At 44.3% G+C, this 22,508-nt stretch overlaps 1 protein-coding gene across 3 annotated transcripts in view; it reads left to right on the top strand.

Moving 5' to 3' along the window:
- Positions 1-14,341: 14,341 nt before the first annotated feature.
- Positions 14,342-22,508, top strand: part of DMTF1 (cyclin D binding myb like transcription factor 1) — a 29,084-nt gene continuing 20,917 nt past the window's right edge. The window contains exons 1-3 of one of the 3 annotated variants that reach the window (XM_069035347.1): positions 14,342-14,486; positions 21,141-21,257; positions 21,747-21,866. In XM_069035347.1, coding sequence (XP_068891448.1) covers positions 21,149-21,257; positions 21,747-21,866 — 229 coding nt within the window. In that variant the 5' untranslated portion in view covers positions 14,342-14,486; positions 21,141-21,148. Of the gene's footprint in view, positions 14,487-19,542; positions 19,712-21,140; positions 21,258-21,746; positions 21,867-22,508 lie in introns of those variants that run through there. The other 2 variants (XM_069035337.1, XM_069035332.1) reach the window with 2 other exon arrangements.

The raw sequence follows: 22,508 nt of genomic DNA, 5'->3' as shown, positions 1-22,508 counted from the left end.
CTGACATTATTGATGTTATGTATGAAGTGCTGAGTTTGGAAAATACTACCTGAGGTCCAGATGTGCTTAAACATCAGGGACCTCTCCCTGGTCCTTCTGATGCAAATGCAAACATTTCTCCAGAAAAAAAAGGTGCTCACTTCTTTTTGCATGAGAGCTTCTGGCACAATTCCTTCCCTGTGAGCTAGCAGGCTTCTGTCCAGGCTCCTCCTCAGTGTGGAGCATGGGTCCATGGGCATATTCTCCTCAGCAGTGAAGCCACCCAGAGAGATGTAGATGTCTCCCTGCAATCACTTCTGCTCACATCCTGCAGCTCTCTTCTCTGACTTCTTAACAACTTTATGGGTTTGTGCTGGAAACTGGGTCACTGGAAAGATCCAGGGCAAAGCAGAAAAATGGCAAAAATTACCTATTTTGGACATTTTTCTTAACCCAGATCATTTCAGTCATGTAGCATTCTGGCAGGGATGGTGAGGGGATCTGCTCCCTCACTTCTTACACAGAGTCTGACACGAACCCAGGGCAGAAAGCCTAATGCTCAGCTGGGCAGGACAAAACAGGAGTCTCACACACAGTTCCCTGGACTTTCAGAATACACCCTCACCGGAAAAACCTGAGGCTAGTGACAGAAATCCTTGTCTGGTTCCAAGGGTGCTGGCTGCAGGAAGAGGGTCTTTCTTCTTGGTGCTTCTGACCTTTAGCTCTAGCATTTTCAGCCACTCTCCAAGAATACAGGTGCTCCATGGACCTACCAAGCAAAGCAAGAAGAGTTTAAGCACCTCTTGGACAGCAGTTCTAGAAAGCAAATGAGATCTACCCCTACTTTTTCAGCAGCTTTTTAGACATTTAAATTTAGACATTAAATAGGCTGATCCCATCCTTCACTAATTCCTTCAAATATTCTCTTTTTTTTCAATATGAAAAAGTGTTTGGGTTGGTTCTGGGGTTTTTTGTTTCCCAGAAAGAAACCACTGAGACAAACCTTTAATCACACTGCACATGGCAAGAAAAACAATCAGCAGTGGATCATAGTATCAAGCATGTGAGATAAAAAAACCACTAAAAACTAGGGCAGAAGTGACTCTCAGGGGTTGTTTAGGTTGTGTCTCGGGTACATCTATTGACAGAAACTTTAGACTGCTATTAAAGTCTGCAAGACCAGCATAGGCCAAAAAAGCCAGTTTCATAAACATAAGAAAACCTTACATTGTGGGGAATAATGCCATGAATAGCTTTTCTTCCAGTGGAAAGATTTGGGTCTGAGTAGCATTCTGCCTGCCAGCCCTGTCATAATCCAAAGATAAATAAATCCAAAATAAAACCGGCTGACCTGCTTAGATGGTCGAAGCTGGAAGCAGAACAACAAAGACGAGAAGAATTTCATTTTGTAGTAAAACAAATTTAGGAACAAACCCGAATGAAAATATAAAGGAGATACTGCTTTCTCACATCCCCTCGAAGTTGAAAAAGCTGGTTCCCAGCTCCTGGATATATCGCAGCACCATCTGCCAGCAGACAGTAGAACTACACCATAAAGGGCACATTTTCCCTAAGACTTTATCCCCTTCAAATGCACAGGAGGTTTGTCATTGCTTTCACAATAACACAGCATTTAACAAAAGCTGCCAAAAAGCTGAACCTACGTAACATAAATCAACATGCAGCTCCAAAACAGGACAAGTTTTTCCACTGTGGAATACATCATTCTCCTCCCACAGCTTTAACTCATCAGAGTTCAAGATCATGAGCATACAGCTTCAAGTCCTGGGATTTTATGGGTGACATAAGCCAAGGAAGCAGCTCTTGGCCCTCAGGTTGTCCCTCTCTCCCCTACACAGCCGCAGTCCCCCTGCCTACCCATGGTCCCCGCACACAACCTGTGCACAATGCCATGCAGAAAGCACCTGCTCACCTTTGCAAATGCAGAAAGAACTGCATTTGCCACCTTCTCCTCATGCCTCCCCCTGTGTAGCAGGATGCCCTGCCTGGAATGGGGAAAACAACTTGAACAATGTTCTATTTCCAAAGCTATCAGTGGTAAATGAAGAAGGGAACCTCATGCTGCTTTTGGTGCTGAATAATGCTGAAACCAGTATGATACATAAATCTCAAAGTTAAACATCCTCATAGTGAGATAAAGATGTGGTAGACCTAGTAAAATACCAAGATAAAAGAACAAGTAAGTGCTACTACTGGTCACTAACCTGGAGGTGCTGAGCTGACACACCTGGCCTGGAGACATATGACTGACAGCGCATCACTTTATACTATAAAAGCCCAGTTCCAAATTTTAACAGTGGGGTCTTCTAACATTCTTAGGGTGTTACGTGTGGAGATTCCTCCCTTCAGTGGGGACACCTCTCACGCTTATTCCTCAAGGCTGAGCGAAAGAAATCTGCCTACAGTCATTGGTATGGGTGAGTAACATCAATCTCTACCTAATAATTGTTCTTGTTAGCTTTAATACAATTGCTTTAATACAACTGCTTTAATGCAATTGCTTCAATATCGCTTCATAGTGCACCATATTATAATAGTTATAGCTCCTGTACTTTATACTAAATAATTCTGATTAAGATCTTTTTTTCTAATCATTATCATAATAAATCATATATATTTATATAACTACTTCTGATTTGCCATCCTTAATCCTGTGGGACAAAGTTGTATAAAGGTTCGATTATGCCTAAATAAACCTTTAGACATAAACTGTTGACAAAGTCTGGGGCTCAGACTGGATCCAGCCACACTCAGGCTCCTCTCTAAGAAGGACTTTAGAAAGTAAGGGACATCCTCTCTGCACCTCATGACTCAACGGGAGGGCTTCTCTAATGAACACCCATGACACGCTGCCATCAGCGCCTTTGATTTTGGTAGCACACAGCAAAGCACTTCCCAGCTGGGCCCCATCTGCTCCTCCCATCTGCTGTCCTTTTTTCTCCCTTCTCTTCTGCCAGTGATCCTGTAAAGTCTCATTCCTTCTCCTCTTCCGCTGTCCATACACCCATCTTAGAGAAACCAGTTCCTCCTTCCAGTTTTCCCAGATATCCCCTCCAAACACCAAATCCTTATGGATACTGTAAATTGCACGGCTGCCTTCCTGCTAAACAAAACACAGTAGCAGGAAGAATGGCTCATCCTAATGTCGCTGGCAGCTCAGATCCATGTAGACCTTGTCCTCTGCTCACTGCCTCTGGAACTCTGATTCTTTTTCTTCATCCTGTTTAGCCATACCAACAAAACCATTCCTAGTCTTGGACTGGGTTCAGTGGGATTGCTACTGCCATGGCCCCAAGGTATGGAGAGAACTGGGCACCTCCAGATGGCAACCCAAGTTGTAGGTGTGCAGCCTGCACTGACTGCCATCAGAATTTAGGTGTCTCAGCAGAGGTTTCCGGAAAAAAACAATGGAAAATGCCATCATTCCCAGCTCTGCAGACTGTGTATTGAGGGTCCTGGATACATTACCATTCTCTAACATTTTCCAGGACTCTGACAGAGGTTAAGTGACAGAGCAGGCACTCAAAATGAATACACAGAGACTTTCAAGGTGGTCAGTCCATTACAGCCTCACACAGGTGCAAGTCAGGAAATTATGAGATTGTCACCTGTGGTGATGCAATGTTTTTATTGTATTTTTGTATGTTCTTTGTACCCTAATGGTTCGTCTCTACCTTCCCCACTTCTACTCCCAGTTGGTCTGTCCCAGATCCAAGCCACTCCCCCGGTGCGCCCAAAAATGGTTATCCCCTCCCATTGTTCTGGCACCTTCCCTATCAATCACCCAAACCCCTCCCGGAGTTCTGGACTGTTCTGTCACCCAAGCCCTCCCTAATAACCCTTATATGGTCCACATCAATCCCCCGAGACCCTGCCCCCTCAGATACCTCCCCTCTTGGAAATCCCCTAAACCTTGACGCCCCATTGGGGCATGTGACCCCTCTCCCTCCACCCACCAAGACCATTGGACCAGATGTGAGTCCTTCCATCCAGCATCCCTCCCTCCTGATCTGCCTATTAGTCCCTAGTTGGGTTACTCCCCTTGTTCAACCTCCCTTTATAAGGTATGGTCACACTGCAACTGTTGCTTGTTCACTGTGCACTCCCTTCAATGAAGTTGGATTACCTCCCATGGCAAGCCTCCCTGCTTACTTTTTATCTTTCCCTTAGTCAAGGGCTGCTGACTGTTAGAGTGCCTGGAGCCTGTGCTCCCCTGGGTAGAGCAGAGGCTTCAGAGGGCAGCCTTAAAGCTCCGTGCCTCCAGCTGCTCCCCACTCCTGCCGCACACCGCTGGAGCTGCCTTGGGCAGTGGAGAGCAGCGGTCACTGCGATAGTCACCAAAGACAAGGTCTCAGAATGAGTGAGTGCTCTCTGTAGGATTCTTCCTAGGCCAGGCCACAAGGTAATAACTGGCCATTAAGAGTGATGCCCAAACATTGGTGGACCTTCATTCACTGTGTGGCACTTTAGGATGGATCAGGCCCTGGCTAGGGATTACCACCAAAGACCTAGCCCCCCTATTCAATTTGTTAAAAGGGAAGGAGGAGCTGAGTTCTCCTAGGACTTTGACCCCAGAGGCAAGGGCTGCCTTGGAAAAGGTAGAGGTTAAGATGTATGAGAGGCAGGTGCATCGTTGCAAATTGGAACTGCCCTTCAAATTCATTGTAATGGGAAAGTTGCCGCACCTCAACAGGCTCATATTCCAATGGGACCCGGGCCAGAAAGACTCTCTCCTAATCATCGAGTGGGTGTTTCTGAACAAGACAAGGTCCAAAACCATCACTAAGGCCGAACTGATGGCCCAGTTAATTCGGAAGGCTCAGGCAAGGCTTCGGGAATTGGCTGGGTGTGACTTTTCATGCATTCACTTTCTGGTCCGTTTGGAGCAGGACAAATTGTCCTCCACTAAACTGACCAAAGAGATGTTCGAGCAGCTACTGGCTGAGAATGAAACGCTTTAGATAGCTACATGGGACAGATTTCAGTCCATGCTCCTGCTCACAAATTGTTCCAGGAATAGTTTGTTCTGTTCCCAAAAGACATCAGAAGCAGGCAACCTCTAGAGGCTGTGACAATTTTTTACAGACGCGTCCGGAGCATCCTATAGATCAGTGATGACCTGGAAAGATCCTCAAACTCAGCAGTGGGAGGCAGACATTGAGTACGTTGAGGGTTCCCCTCAAATTGCTGAGTTGGCCGCGGTCATCAGAGCCTTTGAGAGGTTCCCTGAACAATTCAATCTGGTTACAGATTCGGCCTAGGCTAGGAGTGGTAGCAAGAGCAAAGAATACGAAAGAAGTTTCAAACGAACATCTCTTCTGGTTGCTCTTGAAGTTAGTATATTTTGTCTCCCACCGAGAGCACCTATTCTTTGTGATGCACGTGAGGTCACACACAGACCTGCCAGGCCCGATAGCCAACGGCAATGAGAGAGTGGATGCCCTTGCCGCCCCCGCAGAAATGGCCAGGATGCCAAAAGTTTTTGAGCAGGCGAAACTGAGCTATCAAATGTTCCACCAGAACATACCCAGACTGGTCCGTCAGTTCTACCTGATGCATAGTCAGGCAAAGGCCATCATGGATATGTGCCCACATTGCCAGTGGTCAGCCCTCCCCTCATTAGGCACTGGGCTGAACCCCAGAGGGTTGGCTAGCTGTGAGGTGTGGCAGACAGATGTCACTCACTTTCCCGAATTTGGCCGACTAAAGTATGTTCATGTAAGTATAGATAGCTTTTCCGGAGCAGTCTACGCCTCTGCCCACGCAGGAGAAAAGGCTGAACACGCCAGGAAACACCTCCTCCAGGCGTTTGCAGTCTTGGGCGTCCCCAAGGAAATCAAAACTGATAATGGCCCTGCATATAGATCCGAGGCCTTTAAGGAGTTCCTGGACGAGTGGGGAGTAAGACATAAGAAGGGCATCCCTTACTCCCAGACTGGTCAAGCGGTAATTGAGCGGGCCCACCAAAAGCTCAAAATCACCTTGAGGCACCAATGGGCAAGCAATAGAGAGCTTTCCCCACAGGATCGGTTAAGCAAAGCACTTTCTGTGATCAGCTTTTTAAACTGCTCTTTCAACAACATGAGCCCGCCAGTAGCAAGACACTTCGGTCCACACAGCAGCTACGTGAACATCCGCCAGTCCTTATGAGAGATCCGGAAAGCGGTAAGGTTGAGGGGGTCGGGGGTGTACATGGTTGTTCTCCTCCCCTTGTTCCAGCTCTTTCCCTATCAATCACCCAAATCCCTCCTGTTGTTCCCGAAGGTCCAGTGTCCATCATCTGAAACCTCCCAATTTACCCTTATATGGGCCCCATCAATCCCCGGAGACCCTACCCCTCTAGATACCTCCCCCTTTGGAAATCCCCTAAACCTCAACGCCCCATTGGGGCATGTGACTCCTCCCCTTGAGGCTATTGGCCCAAGGAAATGTCTATCCTCGTCCATATCCCTCCCTTAGAGATTTCTATTGGTCCCCAGTTAAGCCATCCCTATTGTAACACCTCCCTTTAAAAGAGGTTCCCTGGAGCTGCTCGAGGCTTGTCTCCTGGGAGTTGCCTCCAATAAACTTGGATTAGCCCGTGTGGCAAGCCTCCTTGCTACTTTTTATCCTCTCCCTCATCCGGACTGCTGACAGCCACTGTGCCTGGAGCTTCAGCTCCCCTGGGCAGAGCTGAACTCCTGAGGAGCAGCTTTAAAGCCAAGAGCCTCCAGCTGCTCCCCACTCCTGTCGCACACCGCAGGAGCTACCCTGGGCAGTGGTCAGTGGCAGTCATTGCGACACACACCCGTAGGAGTAAGGTGGATCCCACAAAAGTGAAACCATATACCCCAAAACATCTGGTGAGACCCCCAGACCCCCAGGTAGATGTGTCATACATGAAATCCCTAATTGTGGTCTTTGCATATTAAGTGCTATAATTAGTTAATTTTGAGTTAAATATTTTTAAATTGAATGTTAAAATTAACCCATCAGCCCAGGTACAAAAATCAAGTTCTATTATTATTGTTTTCAAAGTAGTTTATTTGCACCATTCCCAGTTAAAAAATTCCCCAGTTAAAAATTCCCCAGCTAAGAATCCCTTTTCAACTTTAAACCACCTATGCACTGTGGGAGTTGTTCTTCCTATGTTCATTGTCTACTTTTGCAAGTGTTTTAAGATGTATTAGATGTATTTTAATTTTTTTTTAAGGGTTTTACTTTGCACTTTAGCCTCAGGACCAACTCCAAAACCCCAGTTTCTAACAGCCAGCAGCTATTTTTAGCCCCATAGCCGTTATTCTGCAGGCAAGCTCCATGGCAACCTGAATCTTAATGAAGGCATGTTACCACCTTTACTTCAGCTGATACTACCCCCCTGACAACGACGAGCTATTGGTGGACAGAGATGATCTGTCAAAGAGAAAGTACCAATCACTTTGGACCAAAGGGGTGGGCTGTAGGCGGGCTGTGGGCGGGCTGTGGGTGGACTGGGGCGGAGCAAAGGCACTATAAAACAACGAGTCAAGCCTCAGAGGAGGGCAGTCCTCGGCAGATTAGCTGTGGTGGACACCAGTGCTGGGCATTAAAGCCTTACTCCTATTAAGGAGCCTTTAATAATTTTTTCTTGACTTTTGGCTTAGCTAAAAGTCAGCCCAGCACTACAAGGTTTTCCACCAGAGGTCCAGTGCTGTCTCAGCCTGAAGATCTCAAATCCCTGCGCTCCTGGGGCATACCATCTCCCGAGCCATAGGATCCCAAATTTTTATATTTTTCTAATTTTTGTAATTTTCAATTTTTCTGTTTTCAATAAAATATTTTAATTTTTTTTTAATAAGCGTTGTCTTATTTCTCACAGATGTGTGCACCGGGAGGAGGAAGCGACATCTCAAACCCCAAGATTTCTCCAGATCCCTGTTTGTCCCTGAGTTTTCATGTTTATGTTTTGATTTTTTCACAAATGATTTTCGGTCTTATTTTCACTTAAAGAAGTCACCAACCATAGAAAAAAAATGCAAGACATCCTGTTCATCCTGCTCGCCCTGACCTTCCCAGCGTCGCCGTGGGTCATCCCCCAACCGAAGACCAATGTCTGGGTGCTCTTAGCAAAGACCCTTGGGCAAGATCACATCTGCCTGAGTATGGCAGCCACAGATAACCCTATGTCGACCTGCCTGGTGGGGATTCCCTTAAATGTTTCTGAGTACCCTCCGCGTTTCCTTTCCATTCAAGAAGATTGGAACCAGCAGGCCCATCAGGTAGCCCAGTCCTTTGCCATGAGGACCATGAAGACCCCAGTGAAGAACCCCCTGGTCCTCTGGCGAGACTGGGTAGGGGATCTTCCCAAGCTACCCGAGGAGCCTGCAGGATTTGATATCATTAGCTCTTCGTCTGGCCCATTTTGTGTTCAATTTATGTTTAACCCCCAGACTTAGAGTCTTAAGTTTCAGTTGTCCAACACGATCAGAGACACCAAGCTGCCCAGTGGTGTAGAGGCATTGCCCATGTTAAAATGGCCTCCACCCTGGATGGAGCACCCCAGCAGTTACCAAAGGGGGTGTTCCTCATCTGCGGCAATCGTGCTTGGTGTCATACATGAAATCCCTAATTATGCTTGGTCTTTGCATATTAAGTGTTTTAATTAATTCTGGGTTAAGTATTTTTAAATTGAATATTAAAATTAACCCATCAGCCCAAAAAACAAGTTTTATTTTCACTATTTTCAATTGTTCAGAGTAGTTTATTAAAAGAGTTACACTATTCCCAGTTAAAAATCCCCAGTTAATAAAATTCCCAAGTTATGCTCCCTTCTCAAGCCTCAAACGACATGTAAACCACAAGAGTTATCTTTTCCCATGTTTATTGTATACTTTTACAAGTGTTTTAATACGTTTTAGATGTATTTTAATATTTTTAAAAGTGTTTTATCTTGTACCTTAATTCAAAGCATAACTCCAAAACCCCAGTTTCTAACAGCCACCAGCTATTTTTAGCTCCTCAACCGTTACCCTGAAGGCCAGCTCCATGGCAACCTGAATTTTAATGAAGGGACTTTCCCACCCTTACTGCAACTGATATCACCCCCTTGACAACGACGTGCTATTGGTGGACTGAGATGATGTCACAAAGGGAAAGCACCAATCATTTCAAACCAAAGGGGCAGACTGTGGGCAGACCGGGGCAGAGCAAAGGCACTATAAAACAGTGTGCAGAGTCAGACAGAACACACACACATCTCCAGGTTAGCTGTTGGTGGAGAGCAGTGCTGAGCACTAAAAGCCTAACTCCTATCAAGGAGCTTTTAATAACCTTTTAGACCCTTGGATTAGCCAAGAGTCACCTCAGCACTGCAAGTCCTTTTTCATCATCTGAGGTCCATTGCTGTTTCAGCCAAAGATCTCAGATCCCCGCATTCCTGGGGCATACCACCTATCGAGCCATAGGATCCCAAATTTTATATTTTTCCAATTTTTGTAATTTTTCTGCTTTCAATAAGTTATTTTAATTTTTAATTTAAATAAGAGTTGTCTCTTTCCTCACACTTGGGCAGGCATCTCCTCTCGCCTTCTTGGAGGGCTGTGCACATTTGGGCGACTGTTGCAGTGGGGATGGACCCCAACAGGCGACTGTCGCTGTTCACCCCCAACATGTTCCAAATTAAAAATTTGCAAAACAAAACTGGATTGGCTCATGAAAAGAGACACTTTGAACATTTGGACGAAAATTGCGACTCCGAAATTTTTCATTGGTCTCATCTAAAGAGATCCGCCGTGTCCCTTTTTTTACCTTGGGTAGCCGCAGCGAAGGCTCTAGGGGAATTGGGCACCCTAGAGTGTTGGGTAGCTAAACAAGCCAACTTGACCTCAGCCGCCATCAGTGACCTCCTCGAGATGAGGAAATAACCAGGAAGGCGACACTGCAGATTCGGGCTGCCATCAATTATCTGTTGCTGTTACAGCACCACGAACGCACAGAATCTGAGGGTCTTTGCTGCGAGAACTTGTCATCACAAGCCCCAGACATAGGCGCAATGCTGAGGAAAGATGCAGGACATGGTCCAGCAAATTAAGCAAGAATCTAAAGGATAGCTCGAAAGCTGGCTGGATCAGTGGGGACTTTCTGGTTGGGCTTCTTCCATTGTCAAAGACTTCTTTTGGATCATCTTCATTAGTTACTAGTTTTGTTTCTATTCAGTTTGTTAAAGAAATTTTGCCTTTCTGTTACCGCCACTACACTCCCTCAAGTCAACCACACAGAAGTTACTGAAGAAGCAGCAGCGGCTCCACCAGACTGGTTATATGAACAAGAAAATAACTTTTAAATTTTTTAAAACAAAAAAGGGGGAGATGTGGTGATGCAATGTTTTTATTGTATTTTTGTATGTTCTTTGTACCCTAAGGGTTCCTCTCTACCTTCCCCACTTCTACTCCCAGTTGGTCTGTCCCAGATCCAAGCCACTCCCCCGGTGCGCCCAAAAATGGTTATCCCCTCCCATTGTTCTGGCACCTTCCCTATCAATCACCCAAACCCCTCCCGGAGTTCTGGACTGTTCTGTGTCTGTCACCCAAGCCCTCCCTAATTACCCTTATATGGTCCCCTACAATCCTCCGAGACCCTGCCCCCTCAGATACCTCCCCTCTTGGAAATCCCCTAAACCTTGATGCCCCATTGGGGCATGTGACCCCTCTCCCTCCACCCACCAAGACCATTGGACCAGATGTGAGTCCTTCCATCCAGCATCCCTCCCTCCTGATCCCCCTATTAGTCCCTAGCTGGGTTACTCCCCTTGTTCAACCTCCCTTTATAAGGTATGGTCACGCTGCAACTGTTGCTTGTTCACTGTGCACTCCCTTCAATGAAGTTGGATTACCTCCCATGGCAAGCCTCCCTGCTTACTTTTTATCTTTCCCTTAGTCGAGGGCTGCTGACTGTTAGAGTGCCTGGAGCCTGTGCTCCCCTGGGTAGAGCAGAGGCTTCAGAGGGCAGCCTTAAAGCTCCGTGCCTCCAGCTGCTCCCCACTCCTGCCGCACACCGCTGGAGCTGCCTTGGGCAGTGGAGAGCAGCGGTCACTGCGATAGTCACCAAAGACAAGGTCTCAGAATGAGTGAGTGCTCTCTATAGGATTCTTCCTAGGCCAGGCCACAAGGTAATAATTTTTCTTACAGGAGATTAACTCTGCAGTGAAGAACCCACACAGGCTGCCACCAATGCCCTGGTACTCCTTCTCTGGCATCTTTCTTTTTCCTGGCAGCTCTTCAGAGCCTGAGCAGTTCTCCATAGCCAGCCCCTACCAAACTGTGAGCATATAAATTAACAATTGTTGTATAAATACTAGATTGTTTATATATATAAATATTTTTTCTGTCAATGAGTAATGAATGTATTTGCTATACCCATATATAATGAGATACATATCTACACAGATAGAAATCTATGTAAATATGAAAATTCTCATAAACAGGAATAAAGGCCTTTTCTACGTTTTGCATTTTTTCTCCTGAATCTTGCAGAATAAAACTTCATTTCTTCTATGATGAAAAAGGATCTGCACCAAGCTTTCTGTCACCACCCACAGAATCAGATTTAGGATTATTAAATTCACACTTTGCCTTCAGGATTTACGGTGAGTCATCAGCATGTAGATCCTCCTTCTGACATCTTTGCCTTATCAAGCAGCACCACAGTCTCACTCCTCCCCTAATGCCTGACGAGGAGTGAGTTTGCTGTACCTACAGAGCAATGATAATTGGGCTTTAATTGGAGCAGAGGGAGAGATGCTCCATCTCTGGGATGCAACTGGTGGGTCTGGAGCACATGGCAGTAGGGACACCTTGTGGCTACCAGGAACACAGGGCCTCTGGAAGAAAACTCAGTATGAGTTAGTGAAAAGCTAACTTAATCTAAAAAAGAGATTGTTAAGTCCATAGCAAACTCTGTATTTGAGTCTTTCATCAAGTTAAATAGGTATGGATGCATGTAATTGTTCCATTAACACGGGGTAACTCAGGATTGATGAACCTCATTTGCTCCATGGAACAAGAGTATGTTACAGAGAAAGATTTCATCTTGATCCTGAAACACCAGAGAACTCCAGTCATCATTCTATCTACATATACCTTGAACCTGATATAAAGGGAATGTTCCTGAGTGTGGTTATAGCGCATATCTGTGAGGAAGGTTATATCCTTTTTATTGCATAAACAGGGAATGGGGCACAGAGGTCATCATTCCAAAACTGTGCATAGTCTTGCAGATCTGTGACTAAAATGGCGGCAAAAAATTCCCAGTGGCCCAGTCCTCAATGTGCTGCCACTTCACAATTTATCATCTTTATATCTCACTATTATGATATGTTCCAGAACAACGCCACTGTGTAAAAGGACATAGAGATTTTGCAATTAAAATAATGCTTTCTACAAGCTATGTCCAAATAAATAAGATAAAAATATAATATGGAGAAAGGCTTTATATTCAGCATGGAAAAGGCTTGTAAGTGAAGGGATGACATTTTGGGAAACTGATTTATGTAAGGAGTCCTCTTCATGTTTGCTGCTCACTGCATGAGGTCTTTCTAGACATTTTCACATGGTGAAGACTTATATGAAATTTCAGAAGTATTGCTTCCTGCAGTCTGAACACAGCCCCCCGATGATGCATTTTCATACAGCTCAAGGAAGTGGTACCTGTGAATTTTAAAGCAAGCCCATAGCTGCCTTGAAATGAAAGCAGACCAACCAAACAAACCCAGAAACAAGAAACCACTACAACAACAACAAAACAGACATGTACTTCAAAGAAGGCAAATATTGTGTCCATGCTTCATTTACTGCAAAAACTGGGGGGAAAAAACCCAGAAGCTGCAAGAGATCATGGCTGATGAGTCCAACAGCTGTATGCAACCCTAGAATAGCAAATTGTAGCTCTACTTTGGCCAATTAGTGCCTAAGGGTACCAGGCACTTCATCTTTTCCCTGGAAGTCAACTACTGGGTATGGAACTTGGCATTCCTGAGGTTTGATGTCCAGAAATACCGAGTACACAGAGACCAGAGTTAATTTAAATGTCCTTTGAACAAAGGAATAATCTTATAAATCCTGCTTTCAGTTCCATATACCAGCTACCTTCTTGTCCTAGCTATGCATTTCACCTCCATTCTTTCACCACCACAATTTCATGTGCAATGTCTCCTCCCTAAACTGCCCTATCTTCCCATAAAGACACTTTTTAAAGCTCCCAAGGTTTGGGGAGAACACAGCTGGAAGTCACACATAAGGGAAGTGGACAAAAAGGGGCCTTGTGGTAGACATGCAATGAGGTTTTTAGACAAAAAATTGCAGGTAGGGAATGCTATGCACCCTCTTGCCCTTATGTGCCTGCTTTCTCTGTGAGGAGCTCAGCTCTTTTGCCAAGGATCATGGCACCCACAGGCACCCATTCCACAAGACAGCAAGCACAACAAGCTGGGCACCACTACATGCTTGTTTATTCTTGGCTTTTTATGGATTATTTTTGATAATATGCTTTGGTTTTGTGAGGTTGTTGGGCAGGAGGGAAATGAAAAGTGAACACAGAATCACAGAATGGTTAAGATTCAAAGGGATCTCTGAAGACTATCGAGTCCAACCTCCCTGCCAAGGCAGGGTCACCCAGAAGAGGTTACACAGGAACGCATCCAGGTGGGTTTGGAATGTCTCCAGACAGGGAGATTCCACTAGTTCCCTGGGCAGCCAGTTCCAGTGCTGTGCCACTCTCAATGTAAAGAAGTTCTTCCTCATGTTGAGGTGAAACTTTCTGTGTTTTAGTTTATGGTCAGTGCTCCTCATCCTGCTGCTGGGCACCACCAAGAAATGTCTGGCACCATCCTCTTGGCACTCGCCTTTGAGATACCCATATGCATTGAGATTCTCTTCCAGTCTTCTCCAGATTAAAAAGGCCCAGCTCCCACAGACTCTCCTCATGAGAGATGCTCCAGAGCCCCCATCCTATGTGTGGCCATTGATTAGAAACTGATTGACATCCATTGATTAAACACTGGAATGGGCTGCCCAGGGAGGTGGTGGAGTCACCACTGCTGAAAGCATTTAAGGAAAGCCTGCATGTGGCACTGAGTGCCATGGTCTGGCTGACAGAGTGGTATTCGGTCGTAGGTTGGACTCGATGGCCTCAGAGGTCTTTCCCAGCCTAATCGATTCCGTGTTTCTGCGGCGGAGGCCGTGTGTACGTTCAGGGGCTCTGTCGCCCGGGGCCCCTCAGCGAGGCGGAGAAGGCGCCGTGAGCTTTGTGGCGCCGCCGGCGCTCCGGGCCCCGCTCCGCGCGCTCTGTGGCGCCGGGCGGGCGGGCGGAAGCGCCGGGCGGGCGAGTGCGGGCCCTTCCGGCGGGCTCGCAGCGCCTCGCCCCGCCGCCGCCTCCGCCTCCCCCGCTCGCCGCCCGCCGCCGCCCGGCGCCTCCATCCTGGTACTTGGGAGTCTCCATCCTGGTTTCTCAAGTGCCCGGACCCAAAACAGGAAGTAAGTGCGCGGGGCCCTGCGGGATCGCGGGGCCGGGAGCTCCGGGCAGCGGCGGCGGCCGCGGGCGGAGGGGACGGGGCGGGGAGCGGCCGTGTGCGGTCCCGCGGCTCGGCGCGTTCGGGCCGGGCTGCCGGGCAGGGCCGGGCGGGCAGCGGAGCCCACGGCGGGGCCGTCCAGCGCCGCCGCCAGCCGAGGGCACGGGAAAATGGCGGCGGCCGCCCGGGGCCAAATGGCGGCGCTGGCGGCCGCGGGGCAGCGGCGGCTGAGGCGGGCCCGGAGCCGCCGCCCCGGGGGCAGTGCCGCGGCAGGGCCGCTGCCTCCCGCCCGCTGTTGGCCTGGGGGAGCCCTGGGGCAGCCCTGGGCCGCCACTGCCCGCCTTCCCGGGGAGCTGCCGGGCGTCGGGAGCGCTGCTCACAGAGAAATTGGGGGACGGACGGACGGACGGACTGGCTCTGGACATCACCAAACCCCGGCTCGCTTGGGAGGGCAGGGCAAGGGGAGGCCGGCCAGCGCGTTTGTTTTGTTTATTAAGTTTTATTTTTTTAATTGCTGTTGTTGTTTCTGGTTTTAACTCCCTCCCTCATATCTGGATGCCTGTAATAAGAGGCCACCTGCACGATCGCTTTTGAATTTCTCGATTCCTTCTCGCTGGGTCTGCTCTTGGGGTATCCTGAGCTTGTGGGTTTTATCTGTTATGTTTCGTAATCTCTATTTTTTCCCCAGAGAGTTGTGATTTGTGGTTGCTTAGGGCAAGTGGAGCCTGAGATGTGCGGCTCTGCCAAGATCAGGGGTTTCATGTTAGAGCGGTACCAAGATTTTGTGCACTAGAGCTATGCTCTGTTTTGCCAAAATAAAGGGTTCCGGTCCGAAAAGCCTATTTTTTTCCCTTTCTTTTTTCTCCTTTTTGAGGTTTTTTTATTCTTTTTTGTGGCTTTGGGCGTGGTGAAGAGTATTACACTTGTACCAGGTACTTCTTCAGCTGACTGATAGTATTGGTATGTATTCATTCACAAAGAGTTACACTGTTCAGCCCCACCTGGCTATTGTTAGTTGAGGTAATCTAGAAAATGCTTTTTGTTTGCCAGCGCCGCTCTGGCTACAGATGTAAGTTGGCCTCTTGACAGCATAGTTAGAATTCCTTTGCAAAACCAGGAGATGCAGGTTCTGCAGTGAGATGGACCCATCTCATTCTTGTTCTCATTTACATAATTTCACGTGATTATAATAACAAACAACTTCATGATGTTTTATGACTTACTGAAAAGATTGAACATTAATTAAAATTCTCTAGCTAGAATGCCCCAAAATACCGATTTTTGTCTCAACCCCACAAAGTTATAAAAAGTGGCCCTATAAGAGACAAAGATCTCTCTACTGTGTTTTGCATGTTCTAATAGGTCCTTTTTTGTGACCATCATTTCTATGCTCATCTGTGCATCAGAAAGCAAGAGAGACTTCTCTTTGCTTATCAGTCTTATAGTTACGATAATCTTTCTTATTTTTCTTGCATGCTAAAATTCTACCCATGTTTTATAAAGGTGAAGAAGTTACTGAAATGCTTAGCATGAAACTGGAGTTGCATCATACATGAAGAGAAAATAATTTTGGTACATACGATACTTGCTAAGATTTCTATCCATAGCCATAACTTTGTGCCCAAGAGCCAGTTACTGAAAAAAAAAAAAACTGGAAACTTTCTGTGTTTATTTCTTTTGAAAGAGCTAGGACATAGATTTTATTTTGTTTTGTGTTGGTTTTTTTCCCCTGTGTGACATTTAAAGCATGCTCAGTGCTTTTTATTAAACTTCACTGGACAGGCTAGAATTCATGGAGTTCTGCCAAGTTTGGATCAATGCAAATGAGAACACTTTGTCCCATTGTGTCTCCCATATATTCTGTTTCAGTGATGGCCCACTTCTCTAAATACCACTGACGACTAGGATGCAACTGTTCCTAAAGGATTCTAATCTCATGATGATACAGATTAATAAATCCATGTATGCCCCAAACTCAGGTCTCTGGATCCTTGTGATTGGTGTCTGTCCAGTTTGGTTCCTTTTCATATCCATTGTTGGCAGCTGTTAGAGAAAATTTCTGCATGGTGGAATTTTAGATTTGAGCAGAACCGATTTGGTCTGGAGTAAAGTTCGGGGGGGTTGTTGAATATTAGCATGACAGCACTGGCACTAGATGAATAATAAAAACTCCTGCTAAGATTTATGAAGTACTGACTTGGTGTGGAGTACACCAAACAGTCAGGCTTCCTAAAGTATGAGGTCCTGTAATGACTTTGTTTCTTTTGTGTTACTCTTGAACAAATGCTTTGAAATCCCAATGCATTCTATGTGATTGTTCCAGTTAAATATCACAGTAACTGGAAGCCTCCCTTAATAATGCTCAGTTTTTGCTTTTTACAGGACTTAGTGAAACATACTTACTGCCCAGTGCAGAGAAAGCAGCCTTTAATACAACTTCATATAGAAATTTTAAAAGATTTACAACAGTCCTCTGAAGACTAGACATAACATTCAGATAATAACTAGGGGCAATGACAGAATTCTGCTTGCATGAGTAAAAATACTATTTCTTAGAAGTGATTAATTTTTACAGCCCTCAGAATAATTGAGCCCATCTGCCAGATGAGGGTTATTTAGAATTAAAGGAATTTTGTATTAAAGTGCTACCTTTTTTTTTAGCTTGGTGTAAAATCAGCTTTGTGAGTCTTTTTCTGTCTAACTCTGCTGCATGCTTCCCAAATAAATAAGAACCACTCTATTATTTGGCTTTAGTGGAAATTGTATATTGCAATTCTGTATTTAAATGAGTCTTGTAGACAAAGTATTTTCCCATCTCCTTGGTTGCATGTTGAAACCTGTTTGAAATTGTAATGCAGCTAGCTCTAAAAAATGTTCAGTTTGGTAAATACACACAGAAATCCAACAAGGCAAAAAATGCTTATTGACACTGATTTCTGAGGTGCTATCTCATTATGGATTATGGCATCCACACTTTTCAGCGCATGTCTATCCAACAGTGTTCTCTTTCCCCAAAAGCTAACACCCTCCTTCAGAACATGAAATATTAGTGATAGATTGGCATCTCTGTCAAGAATGTATCTGATTCAAGGATTAAAGAAAAGTCTTCGGTTGTTCACTTAAAATTCAAGTAGGCCTTTTGTTTAAAGTAAAACTTGTTTGCATTTTCAAAAGCACATCTAGTGAAGTTATGAAAAGAAGGTGATATTTTGGAGGTGATGAGACTACTCAGGTCCTAATTCTCACTCATTAAGAAACTTTGGCTGTCATATACTTTGTATTTAACTTTTTGAGAGCAGATGTGCAAGAGCAGATGTGTGGATGTGCAGGTGTGTGTAATGAGCAGAATTCACGTGGCACATCCCAAAGCCTCTGCTGTGGCCTGGCATTGTTTAGCACGGCTCCGGCTGCCAGGCCATGATGAACCGAGGACATCCAGCGAGGGCAGTGTCCCTGCAGCTGGGATCAGGAGAAGGCATCAAAGGCCTTTGGCCACTGAGCTCACTGTGAACTCCAGGTGGTCCTGTCATGTGTCATATTTGATGTATGTTCAGAGTACCTGGTAGCCACATCATCATTTAAAACAGTTGGGTTTGTAAGGTCTGGAGATTGTTTCCTATTCACTCAAAAGAACCACCACAGTTATTCCTGATTTTGGTCACTCATTCATGTATTCATGGGTTGGTGCTCCTGTTCTGGGATAAATGTAGCTTGAAAGAATCAGGTTGGTTGGTTTTTCTTTCAGTTTGCTTGTATTCGTATGGTCTGATTAATAAAAAATAATGTCCAAAATATGCATTTGACTTTGACTTAATTCCTCATGTTCTTTCTACTCGGTTTTCAATTGTAGTCCAAGGCCTTATGCTTTAAAGTTGATGGGAATCAAATCAAGGATTTGGCTCTTTCTCAGTTTTTATCAAGGTTTGGTCAGGGTTATTACCTTTACTCAGAAAACATAAGGCATATTAAATCTCGAGTATCTTACACAGAACATGATTTTTTTTTTTTTTTTTTCTTCTCCTGGAGAGCCTGCAGTTACAGTTGGCATAAACTGTTTTTGGGAAATTGGCGAGGAGTTATAAAACCCTGCTCAGTCCAGGAATTACACTGAGGAATGTTTCTTGAGAAGTCACAGGTCCTTGAACAAAGTGCAGTGCCCAGTGTCGGGTGCTCTGCAATGCGTGGGAGCTCGAGCTGGCAACTGCAGATGTGTGACTTGACCAGAAGAGTCAGCGGTGCCCTCAGGTGTGCTGCCTCAGCCATTGTGTGGTTAGTCCTGTTACAGCTCTGGCTGCAAGTGTCAGTGTAGTGGCTACTGATCCTGGTGTAGCTTCTTCCCCATCTCTGGGAACGCCATATTTGGATGTATGGATCCCTTTTATGCTGTGTCCTGTTCCCTTCTAAATTTGCAAACCAACAAGGTAGAGAATGCAAAGGGATTAATTGCCCTGTGTTTTTTATTTGGTAGCCAAATCCTGTAAATACACAGATTGATTTTCATAAAGTCCCGAGTAACTGCCGAAAGAACAACCCAGCTTTGCTGTGCCTGTATTCAGTTTTCATCAGCCTTCCAATAGAAAAGAAGGAATGGCCTGCTGTATCTTCTGCTGTGGATAGTGCTATGGTTTCCACTGCTTTCAGAATAGCTGTAGGTGGAATACATGGCTGTTGTAATGTGTCTTACAAATCTCATGTCTTTCAGGCCTTTAAAGTGGTGAAAAGAAAAATAGGTGCTTTCAGGTGATTATAGAAAAATAAATGTTATGACTACCAGTTGACATAAAATTAAAGAATTCTCCACCTAATTTCTGGTAACTTTAGGGATTTTTACTATAGAAATCCCTGTAGTAAAACTTACTCAAAGTACATATGAACATGAGAAAGAGAATCTCTTTATTTTGTTCCAATTTGTTCACTCCCTAAAAGCTAAATTAATAACTTTAAGCTGGGTTGAAAAAGTTACAGTCTTCTAATTTAGCTATAATGCTTTGCATGTCTTTCTTCATGTTTTAGCATTAAGGATGCCCTATTGGGTTCCTAAAATCAGTATTACACCCATGCAGCAAACAGCAGCTTCTAGTGAAGGATAGAGCACAGGCTGTAAAACTCAGCAGCAGATGAATCCCAAGGAAGTTACTTCGTCCTACGCTTGCATGTGGCAAGGAACTGTTGCTGATGGTAGATGTGAAAGTAAGTTTGAGAACCCTCTGATTTAAAATGTCAGTGGTATCTGAAATTTTTTACATGTTCAGAAGGGTAATATCACTTAGTTTGATGAATCAGTCACTACATGTGCTTAAAGATGTGCCAAATCTTCCAACAAGCTCAAGAGGTGAGAATTTTTTTGAAGGACTGGCAGTAGTTTTATCTTTCTAGGATAACACTTCTCTTGGGAATCTTCAATACCGAAGAACATGTTTTCTGATTAAAAATCACATAATTTCCTGCTGACGCAATACTGTTTACATTATACAGGGAATTTGAAATCCAGGTTGTAAATTCCCCTTACATATGGGTATGTGGCTATCCCTGCCTAGTACATGGAAAATTTGGGATGTGATTGTGCTTTCTTTTTTCTAAAGCTGTAGTCAGTTATTTTTAAACAACATCGTGGCTTCAAAATAACAGTAGTTTTTTGTTGTTGTTGACATATGAGTAAACACAGAAAAAGGACTGAGCAGTTAAAGGAGAAATAGATGATATTTTCTTTTTACAAATCTCTGCCAAAGTCAACAAAACCAGGCTTAAAACTGATGAAATCTTTGCAAAGCTTCTGGATATTTCAGGGGTGATTTCATTTTTCTTCTGCAGCTGCAAAGGTCACATCTCTCTGTATTTGGATAAAACTTTTGTTGTGGAGTTTTGCTTTGTTTTATTTCAGAATTAGTTTAATTTACGTAGAATTTCTTACAAACTTTGTGTTTCATTGCAGTATTTTTATGGTAGAAATGAAATTATCAGAGACACTTCATGTTGCCCTAATTCTGTGACTTCAATGGCTTATCATGGATTAGTTATTCTCTCCATAACTTTTTGTACTGGTGATTGCTTGCAACCAGTTTTTCTGTTGGTCTTGTTTAAATGCTAAAGAAAAAGTGCAAGTTTCACATTTAGTTATATGCATGGAAGGAGAATAAAACTTTGCAACTTGGCAGTCTGTAAATAGGGCAGCTGTGACTAATAGGACACTAGAAAAATATTTGTCAGTCCTGAGTAGCTTTCAGTTCTGTAATAGAATTATTAAATTAACAGTAGAACAAATATTGGACAAAAATCATCAGATGCGAAGAATTTAGAAATGCTGAAAAAGTAATAGCCTTGGTTTGTGTTTGAAGAAAAAAAAAAGAAATCAGTAGATTGCAAATTCTCCTGAATAGGGAGTTTAGGTACTATTTTTAACTGGAGAAGTTACTTTAAAGCTATCTGATTTTACCCTTTGCAATATGTAAGTGTGCAGGAAAGTAAAGGTAGGTGAATGTCTGAAATTGTGGATTTTTCCTGTGAAAGAGCAGGTTCATTCCTTTTGGGAGGTTGTGCTGGTTGTTTGGGGTATGGAAGCAGCATTATGGTCCAAGTGGAATCCAACTGCAGAAATGTAATCTGAGTGTTGCTCTTTCAGGTTTGAGTATGAGCACAGTTGAAGAAGAGTCTGACACAGTGACAGTAGAAACCGTGAACTCTGTGACTCTGACTCAGGACACTGAAGGGAACCTAATTCTTCATTGCCCTCAAAATGGTATAGAATTGTATTGCATAGTATTATTTTTTTCTTCTTTGTTTTGAGTGATCTGACCACCATACATCCCTGGCCCACAAATTCTGTGAGCTACTCAGGTTCAGCTTACTGGGCAAGAATTGTTCTGCTTTGGTTTAAAGAATGATTAAGTGTTGAATTAGGTATGAATCCCAAAACTGCCTGTGTGTGCCCAACACAGATGCAGCTGCTGTGATTTATTTCAGTTGAAATGGATTCTTAGAACCAAGCACATACCCAAATTTCCTTAGACTGGTTTGTGTTTGGCAGACTGGATGGAATTTTCAAAGAAAGAGCACGTTGAGGAAAGCACGTGAACTGCTGTTGCCCATAACTTAGACCAAGATCCTGGGCAGCAGCAAAGCACTGAACCAGCCTGTCACCTTTGGTTTGGCCCACTTTGTTAGGAGAACTCTGTCCAAGGCTTCATTTAGCTTATAGGAAGTAACCTGGGTATTTTTTTGTCCTTAGAAGCTGATGAAGTAGACTCTGAAGACAGCTCTGAACCTCCTCACAAGAGGCTTTGTTTGTCAGAGGATGATCAAAGCCTTGATGATTCTACTCGGTGCATTTCTGTTGTTGCAGTTCCAAGTAAGTTCTTTTATGTACTCCTGTAGCAAAAATATCTGTTGGTAAAGGTTAAAAGTGGACTCTTTGAATCACATTAGAATATTTCCATGTGGCTTTTTCTTCTAAATTTTTGTAATGTACTTGGGTATCATCTTTTCTCTCAGCCTTGCACAGTTTTGCAGCAATTGATATTTATACAATACTGGCAAAACAAGCCTGTCTTAAAGTGGAGAAGATACCTGCAGGCACAGGTGCATTGAATAAATTGAAGGATAAGTAAATGAACAGCAAACTAGATGTTCTCCACCTGCTAAGAGATTAGGTTTTTTTAATGATCAGACAGTATAGTTAGTATTTCAGTGTTTATTAATATTGAGGTGTATGTAAAGGAGATTGATGTAAAAAAAATAGGATGAATACTGAATAAGTCTTAAGGAAGTTGATTGAATATTAGATAGTTTAATATAATCTCCCAGAGGGAGGTAAAACCAGATCTTGTTAAAGTACCAATTTGCAGTATCTAGAGTGGCTGTTTATTTGGTGGAACTAGCCAGAAATTCCTCATAAGTAAAGGCATTAACATGTTGAAGGAGAACTGGGGAAAAAGTATGCGGCCAAAAGATTTGAATGTTGTCTTTTTAATAACTGGAAAATACCAGAAAG

Source organism: Aphelocoma coerulescens, chromosome 1A (assembly GCF_041296385.1).
Source record: "Aphelocoma coerulescens isolate FSJ_1873_10779 chromosome 1A, UR_Acoe_1.0, whole genome shotgun sequence".
In the NCBI taxonomy this organism is placed as follows: Eukaryota; Metazoa; Chordata; class Aves; order Passeriformes; family Corvidae; genus Aphelocoma; species Aphelocoma coerulescens.
This window is presented reverse-complemented; position numbering and strand designations above follow the sequence as displayed.